General features: G+C 32.4%; 1 protein-coding gene and 1 non-coding gene across 2 annotated transcripts; one reads left to right on the forward strand and one right to left on the reverse strand.

Moving 5' to 3' along the window:
* Window positions 1-5,856: 5,856 nt before the first annotated feature.
* LOC116026620 (UDP-glycosyltransferase 74B1-like) lies at window positions 5,857-8,580 on the reverse strand. Its single transcript, XM_031267951.1, has 2 exons — window positions 7,885-8,580; window positions 5,857-6,984 (listed from the first exon to the last, which is right to left on the reverse strand). The coding sequence occupies exons 1-2, from the start codon at window positions 8,527-8,529 to the stop codon at window positions 6,226-6,228; spliced, it is 1,404 nt and encodes a 467-aa protein (XP_031123811.1). The 5' UTR covers window positions 8,530-8,580; the 3' UTR covers window positions 5,857-6,225.
* LOC116028134 lies at window positions 7,154-7,252 on the forward strand. The gene has a single exon (XR_004100082.1). It is a non-coding gene; the product is annotated as a U6 spliceosomal RNA (small nuclear RNA).
* Window positions 8,581-9,791: the final 1,211 nt, after the last annotated feature.

Here is a 9,791-nt window from a genome sequence, read left to right on the forward strand (position 1 = left end):
ATATGAGAGTTGAGGAATAATTCCGTTGGAGGGAAAATTATTCCGTTTGAAATCTGTCTCCCATGCTGATCATGGGACTTGCATATTTTTAGCATGTTTCATGGAGTGGTGGTCTTATAACTTGAACCTTTTGTCTTGTAGTGAATATCCCATATTCCACTATCTTGAGTCCATGCTCTACTTACTTCTTTTGGTAAAAGTTACTCTTTTTATATTCCCATTGATCCTCGTTTTAGGGAATAAGACCGACCTTGGATTGGTGCATTTTTTATCCGTTTGTTGTGGAGTTCTGACGTGGCATCCACTTCCGGTTGTTCTAAGTTCCCATAATATTCTTTCGGCACCTCCTTAATATTTTATCTCCATGATATTCTTCTTCTCCAAACTTAGATTACTTTATCCATACATGTTGACTGCCATTCAGCCCTTTGGAGTGATGTCTCGATCCCATGTTTCGAACTGGATTGATGTCTCGAGAGATTCCATCTCTCGAACTCTGCTTATGTCTCGAGACTTAGTTGATGTCTCGCAGACCCTTAGAACCTTTTAAATGATGCTAATGACCTTGTGGTTGGCATGAAGGGACATCCTAGTGGTGTGGTATGAAACGACTTTTAAAATGACACTCATATTGATATTTTTATTTTAATGTTTTAAATTAATATACCATTATATTAATTCACTATATTATGTTTTTTTTTTGTTAAACCAGGAGGTGTCCTGAGCAAAGCCTAACTGTTGATATTTTTATTTTAATGTTTTAAATTAATATACCATTATATTAAGTTACTATATTATGTTTTTTTTTTTTGGTTAAACCAGGAGGTGTCCTGAGCAAGGCCTAACTGTAGGAAACACCTTTAAGCCTATATCATAGGCAGACGACTAACCTTTCGAACTGGCCCGACCCAATTAAGGGGCAAAATGTTGATCATATTGGTTTTGAAAGCCCGACCTCTTTTAAGGATGAGAGTGCACGGCCGCTCACGCCAACTAAGTTGGTTTAGGTTTATTTTCAATATACTACTGATTCATTATCAGAATATTATGGGTATATTTTTACCATGATAATGTGATTACATAATTATAGTGATAAATATTAAATAATTTATTAAGAAAACACTGCATACAGTTTCATTTTCACAATACTACAAGTTAAATTTCAAAATATCACATGCATGTTCATTTTCATAATTGTAATGCAACTACATTATAATGATGGATCTCAAATAGATTCATTAGAGAAATGTTGTAGGTTAATTTTCACAATATTTGTGGTTCATTTTACAATATTAAATGTTCCTATTTACAATAATAATGTAACTGCATCATATTTTTGATAAATCTGAAATTAAATCGGTTCATTAAGAGAATACTGGAGATTCATTATTTTCATAAATCATAATACATCTAGAAGTTTTATTTTATCAATATTACAAATCCATCAATAAACAACTAAAATTAAAAAAAAAATAGTTTGAGTATCATTATTCAAAATATATCTCAATGAGATATTTTTAATAATATATTTTGTAAAATTGATTTTATTTATACAAAAATTAAAGAATAATATGTAAATGACAATATGCAAATTGATGTTATTTTAATGAACATACAATATTGTTATAATAAACATATGGTATTATAATAATGAACCATGATCCATGATATAATTTGTCGCCAAATGGTATACTTTTTCATATATTTTAGTTATTATATATTATTGTTGTTGTTGTTGTTGTTGCTGCTGCTGCTGTTGTTGTGTCGTTGTTGTTGAAAGTGAGATTGAATGGTAAGGTTGTAAAACAAAAAAAAAAAAAGATAAGTGAATTGTTGTAAATAACTAAATATGATGATATGATAATGGAGGTTGTAAAAAAAAATGATCCGATAAGTGAATTATTGTAAATAACTAAATATGCCTTTCAAAAAAAAAAAAAAAAACTAAATATGATGATAATGGAGTTTACTTTTAAAAGTGAAATATGATTATAGGAATAAGTATAGCCTGATTGGCCTCATAGAATTTTTTTTTAATTGGTGAATTGATTGTAAAGTACGAATACGAATATATAAAAGTAGGAATATTACCATTGTTATACATTTTAAGAATATTATATGTATGCAAAATTTCTTATGAGACCATCTCAAGAATCTTAATCCACAAGACATGTCGTTTTTTTTTTCATAATTAATGTACTTTCTCTCATAAGTAACTCTTCAATCTCTTATATTACATTTTAATTTAAAGTATTATAGTTTTCATAAGTAACAATCAATTAATTTATCTTTGATTGATATTACACTTTTTTCTCATAATTATTCATTCAATTCCTAAATACTACACTCTGATTTAAAAGTATTAACATTTTCCGTATAAGTAACAAATAATTCATTCCTTATTAATATTATATTTTTCAACATATAAGTATTACATTTCTATCTTGATTTGACTTATCTCATAGATAATAATTTATGAGAAGTCTCACAAGAGACTTATATATAAGGTCTTTTGCATTATATTGTAAAGGTTATGATTAGACAACATAAACAATATTCTTGTTTCTTTAGATTCGTAGTTATTTATTTATTTATCTATTTATTTTGAACTTTCACTCCTTCGAATTGCGAATTATTGGAGCAAATACCTACTCAAAAGGTAGAATTCTTATTCAATCTTAATTAGGGTTGTATTTTTTTTTTTTGAGTGTAATCAGCGTTTCCACCGTTGACATAGTGATTAATTCACTCGCTGAATTATAAGCGTCTTTTTTGGATGAACATCTGATATAGAGATTTAACACTGTTTCATGCGCAAAGTCAATGATCGAACATTTAACCTTTAATTAAGGATAGATGAGTCCATTTCACTCAACCACGCCCCAAGTTATTAGAATCTTATTAGTATCCTAGAATTTGACTAATTATACCAGTCGTTATACTATGGACCATGGATCATGGTTGATACTGTAGTTGTGTTGAATTGATACTGCAGTTGTGTTGAATTAATATATATTGCAGTTGCGCGAAAAAGAGACTGTTTCATCTATCTGGAAGTGCAGTTGTGTTGAATGGATGAACGACTTCTGTTCCGCGCAACTGGTGCGCTAATTATACTTCCACATTCCATTTACTTTTCACAAGTTAACCCTTTCTTGAATCCCAACTGGTGACGGAATTTGAATTCTTACTGTGTACATATATTTTGAGTTCAAATTTATTCAATTAAACAAAGTTTGAAAAATAATTTATTATGAGTAGCAGTTGATGAATATAAAAAATAGTAAACTTATATTACTGTGTTTATATTTATCATTCTCGTCAAATTATTAAAATGAAAGATATTCTTTATTCTTTCTTCATTTTTTTTTTTTGTTGAGAATGTCATTTTGTGTAATATTGCATCTTTTTTTTTTTTTATAAATAACAATATTTTAACATAACTATATTTCTCACTACTAAATTTTTTTTGAAATATGTATAACGATTTTAAATACAATTCATATATATATATATATATATAAATGGGATGGCGACGTTGAAAACTTGAAATATAGAACAATTTTGATAGCTAGGTCGAATTGATGATGAAATGTGATGACATAAGTGCTTACCTCTCTGCTATTACGTAACAGAATTGGCCCATTATACTTGGACACGTGAATGGTCCATGGAATAATGATCGAAAAATGACTCTACCATATATTATTTATTTATTCAACCTAGATTTTTCAGTTTCACTCCCGTGCAAAAAGAGTCCAATCTAAATCTAAATTCTCAATATTCTGACAGGAAATAAACTTTTACCCTACTACTAATTAAACACAAGTTCTAAGCCCCACGAATTTAGCTTAATGGTTCAGTAGGTAGTATTTATGTAAAGAAGTTAAGGTTCGAACCTCAGCAACCACAATGAGTGGATTATGCCCGTGCATTGGCGTTTGCCCCTGTTTTTGTTTAGTCATTGAATGCTCTGTCGAGTCGAGGTGTGGTCCCTTTTAATTATATATATATAATTTTTTTCAAAGGGAAAACGACAAGGAAAAATATCAAATATCTAAGTCTTAAAGATCCAATAAGAACAGAAAACACTAATAATGACTTTACCTTATCCGACAAAATATCAAAAACATAAAAATTCACCATTGACAATGGACACGTAATTTCCCATTAAAATTATTTTAAGCATTTTACAACTGAAGGTGGTCTTTCTAGTCTAGCTAAATAATTGACTAAACAAACTTCTAACACATTAAAATATATATTAAGAATTTGTTTTTTATTTTTTATTTGTTGGTGGAAAAACCTCGAAACAAAATTTTAATCTATGTTAACAAGCACTTCCCTCCTTCAAAAGATACCATGAGCATTTTCATTCAATACTTTAAAAAGTGACGGAGGAATTGGTCTTTTAACACCTTAAAATCTAATCGTGACTGAGCCTAGCTATAATACTAGCCACTTTATTTTACTCGTTGAGTATTTGTTTTAATTGTTTACCAATTTTAAATGGCGACGTTGAAATATGGAACAATTTTGAATTTTGATAGTTATGTCCAATTGATGATGAAATGTGATGGCATAAGTGCTTACCTCTGTGTTCTTACGTAACAGAATTGGCACATTATACTTTGACATGTACAAGAGCCGACTTAAAAAATACTCTTAACATATATTGTTTATTTATTCAACCTAGATTACTCAGGTCCACTTTTACGCAGAAAAATGTCCAATTTAAATCCAAATCTTCAATGTTTGTGATGGGAAACAAACTCTCACGCTAATAGTAAAATCAAATTCTAAGTAAGACTACTTTTTTGTAACAAAAAGGTGGAATCGCCCACCCCAGACGCCCCAGCAATTTGTGAAGAGGTAAATCGTGATGACTCAACTAACCAACAGATGTTAGACTCTTTTTTTTTTTTTGGACAAATTTCACCTTTTTGACCAGTTGAACTACCTATGCGGACTTGACCTACCATATATTATTTAACTGACTACGTATTATAATTTAGAAATTAAAATTGTAGAAAATATAAAATCATTTACTACGTCACATGACCTATTAAATAGTGTGTGATTAATTATTTGAAAGCTTAACATTTGTTGAAAATTTTAATAATAAAAATTTGGAATAAGAGTCAAATATGCCATCAACTATATATAGGTCAAAATGTAATAATGTAATTTAGTTAATAACTTCTTAAATTTGTGCAATTAACTCATTTTTATGGTAAATTCAAGTAATAACGACTAAAATATTTTTTTTTAAACATAGATTGTCGACTTCTCCTCAATGCTGGCGTCTCCTCAACGGAGTCCAACTTGATTGAGGAGCTTGGCAGGCTTCTTCATTTGGTTGGACGGGACAGCTGTTGACGGTTTTTTTTTTTTTAATTTAAAATATTTTTTAATTTTTTAAATAAAAAATAAAAAATTTACGGGTTACTAAAAGGTAAATTGTTAATTAACTTAATTGCATAAAAATGAGAAGTTAAAGTATCTAACTGAATCATCTTTTTTTTTTAATAGTTTAAAGGATTAATTATACTTTGACTTATAGTTGAAGATCCTATTTGACACTTATCTCTATAAATTTCAATTGTTATAAATAATAAAAAAGGTTGTGACATTTTTTTTTATGTCAATGCCATATAGTAGTCAAAGTTATAATATTGTGTACGCCATTTTTTTTATTGAATTTCTCAAAATACTACGAATGGTAATTATTTAATTATATCCAAAAGGAGTATTATAATACATAAACTTCATGATTTTGCTAAAAAAATATAATATCTTTCTTAAAGGGAAAAAGACAAAAGGGAAATTACAAATATCTGTCATAAAGATACAATAAGAATATAAAACATTAATGACTTTATCTTAACTGACAAAATATCAAAAACATACAAATGGACCATTGACCATGGACATGTAATTCCCATTAAATTATTTTAAGCATTTTACAACAGAAGGTGGTCTTTCTATCTAAATTATTGACTAAACAAACTTCTAGCACATTAAAATATACTAATTACTAAGCATTTGTTTTTTTTTTTAAATTTAAATTTGTTGAAGGAAAAACCTTAACAAAAAAATAATAATTCATGTTCATGAGCATCTTCATTCAATACTTGAAAAAGCGACGGAAGAATGTGTCCTTTAACACCTTAAAACCACGCTTTAATAACGACCGAGCCTAGCTATAACATCAGTCACTTTATTTTACTCGTTGATTATTTGTTTTAATTGTTTACCAATTTTAGAACATTTCAAATGCTCCACAAACTCATTGATAGCCTTGTCTGAGCTTCCTCCTTCACTAACCGCACCCTTAGCCAACTCCCTCCACTTTCTTGCATTCCTCTTTATCTCTTCACTCATCTCCCCTTCCATCACTTCTTTAAGACAAAACACAAGCTCTTCCCTATTCACAATCCCATACTTGTCCAACTTTGGCCTAACGCCGACCTTCCATATCTCCTCGATGAATTTCGCGTCAGTGAACTGATCCGACCACTGCGGCATCGCAACAGTCGGGACGCCGAGACTGAGCAATTCTAAGGTCGAGTTCCACCCACAGTGCGTCACGAAACACCCAATGGCAGGATGTGCCAGCATTTCGAGCTGGTTGCACCACGACACGACCAACCCTTTTCCTCGGGCGGATTCTACGAACCCTTGGGGCAGTTTGCTCCGCTCAGATTCCCTCACAACCCAGAGAAAGTTCAACTCCGAGGCTATCAAGGCCCGAGCCATTTCATCCATTTGTTTAGTGCTTAGTGACACCATGCTTCCAAATGAAACATAGACTACCGATTGATTTGGCCTTGATTTTAGCCAATTGAGGCACTCTTCACCAAGGGGTTTCCATAGACTTGCACCATAACCCTTGTCTCCTTCAATCCTGCCATCTAAGTATGATGAAGGCACCATTGGCCCAATTAGTTTGGCAGGCCAAACTTTTGACACCCCTGCCACCACCTGCCCAAAAAAAAGTTCCATTAATAATTGAACACCATAAGATATCATATTCCCAAAAAAAGTTCCATTAATAATTGAACACCATAAAATATCATATTCCCAAAAAAAGTTCCATTAATAATTGAACACCATAATTGGGGATGTAGCTCAAATGGTAGAGCGCTCGCTTGTCCCTTCGGGGACATCCGATAAAATTGGAACGATACAGAGAAAATTAGCATGGCCCCTGCGCAAGGATGACACGCACAAATCGAGAAATGGTCCTTTTCCCAATTTTCTCTTATAGTACAAAAGTGTTCATAAAGTGTTCATAGCTTTTCTTCTAATAATATAATCTTCTTTAATTTTGTCCCATTGACGTTGGAGCACTATTTTATTATTCCAACTTTTTTGTGACAAGACTCAATCATTTAGTTGTCCCTGCCTTTTATTTGTTTAAAAAAAAAAAACAGAACATTCTTATGATCTTTACGATTTAACGATGTTGTGATGCTATATCTTTAAACTAATTTCTATTTTAAAATAAAAAATTAATTCCAATTTGTGTCCTAGATTTATAGGTGACAGTTCACTTTTAGTCATTTTCTATTTGAACATTCTCATTTAGTCCTGGTATTATTGTGTCCGTTATATTTTTATGTTTATTTTTTAGAAAAATTCTATAATTAAAGGCTGAAATATTTTTGTATGTAACCGACATTTAAATTGTTTTGTTGATAAAAAACAAAAAAATAATCATGTCACAATAATACTAGTACCAAATATGAATATTCTGATAAAAATATATTAAAAGTGAATTGTCATATATAAATCTAGGATTGAAATTAACGTTAAAATAAATTATAACCGTTATATAAAAAACAACTTAAATAACATGATTGTATAGTTTTATAAACTTACCTCAGGTTCCAATTCTTGAAAAGTGTTGGCAAATATCCAATCAGCATTCCCCACGTTGGAGAACTGCCTCATCTTCATAGCCAAGTACGCCGGATAACTATCCGGCGCCGTGATAAAGCTGGGGATATCCGGCCCATACAGCGGTGGAATCCCCGGCAGCACCACCGCCGCCCCGTTCTCCTCAATCTCCACCGGCAGCTCGAGGGCCCCGCAGTGGATATGCGCGAAAACCGCGCAAACGGTTGCGGAGTTTGTAAAAAACGCGGCGCCGCGTACGCCGTGGCGCCGCGCCACGTCCAGCGCCCACGGGAAGAAGGAATCGTAGACGACACAGTCCACGGGATGCGGCGAATCCTCGTACTTGGCTATGACCTTGGACAGGGTCCTGGAGCCGTTTTGTTCGAAGGAATTGAGGTACACGTCGACTTTCTGGGTTTGGGTGAAGCCGCCGTCGTCGAAGCCGTCGGAGATTGGCTCCACGGTGACGGCGGCGGCGTGGATGGATTTGACGGTGTAGGTGGTGGTGGCTATGGTGGCCTTTACGCCTTTGGAGGCTAAGCGTTTGGCGAATTGTAGCAGAGGATTAATGTGGCCCTGTGCTGGGTATGGGAGCAACAAAACATGGCCACAATATTGTGCTTCCATTTTTTTTTTTTTTTTGTTGTAATAATTCTTTGAAGTTTTAAGAATGTTTTTTGTGGGTTTTGTGTTTTGTGCAGGCAAATGAACGGTTATTTATAAGTTATAACATGGGAATATCGGCGCCAAAAATTTAGTATGTCATTCTGACATCATCCAAGTGACGTCATAGCTGTGATGTGTATAGTCAGAATTATGTCGGTCAGAATGATGGGTTGATGGGGGCAATTAATTAATAGGGAGTAGCTATAAACTACAAATGCTATTTTGATCCTATTGCATTCATGACAAATTTTACCATAGTTTATGTCTGCGAACATTAATGTTTATCAATAACTATGCATAGACTGGCTGCATGGTGGGAGAAGGATACATGGGAGAGAGCTACATGCCTACATACCAATAAGAAAATTAAAGTTCAGAGTAAAAATTCTCTAAACTGAAGAAATTGTTCACTCATCTAGTGTCTGTTAGCAGTAGGGACCTAGAAAATGGTTACATAGTGCTTAATAAGGTACGGAGTAAAGAAACTAACATGATTCATCTAGTTTTTCTCATTACAGATTCATTAGAAACTAACATGAATTGTTTAAAAAAAAAAACATAGAATTGTCAAAAGAGAGGGGGTAAGGATCAAATAAGCCCTCCAACTATATATCAAAGTGTAATTAGACCATTGAACTAAAACAAAAACCTTTAATTAGATCAAATCCTTAACTTGTTAAAATTATGCAATTAATTTATTTAACATGTTACCAAAAAGGTAACCCGTCAATTTTGCTTACTTGACATCTTACGCGTAATCATATTTAGAAATTAAAAAAATATATTTTAAAAAGAAACTTTCCACCGACGGGAGAAGCCAGTGGCATGCTTGGTTTCCATGGATGACAGAGTAGCCCTCCAAACTTTTTCGTCAAAAGCAGCCAAGCTGACAGAAGATAGTTAATTAGTTATCTATGATTTTCTTTTTAAATGAATAAAATTATTTTAGTATTTTTAGAAATATATATTTTCACAATTTTAATCTATGTGGCATCCTATGTGGCAAGTGACTTCGGAGTGATTGTCTAGTGATTATCTATGGTGAACTAAGTATTGGTCTGTGGTGAACTAAGTTTTAGTCGGTGGTGCACTAAGGTGATCAAGGGTTAAAAATTAAGGAAAAAGTGCAATGATATTTATGTAATTACGATTGTGCTTATTGTAATGCATGGTTATTCATTTGCAGATAACTGATTGTGCATCGGAAACATTCACCAAATGCT

This window comes from Ipomoea triloba, chromosome 8 (genome assembly GCF_003576645.1).
Source record: "Ipomoea triloba cultivar NCNSP0323 chromosome 8, ASM357664v1".
Taxonomy (NCBI): Eukaryota; Viridiplantae; Streptophyta; class Magnoliopsida; order Solanales; family Convolvulaceae; genus Ipomoea; species Ipomoea triloba.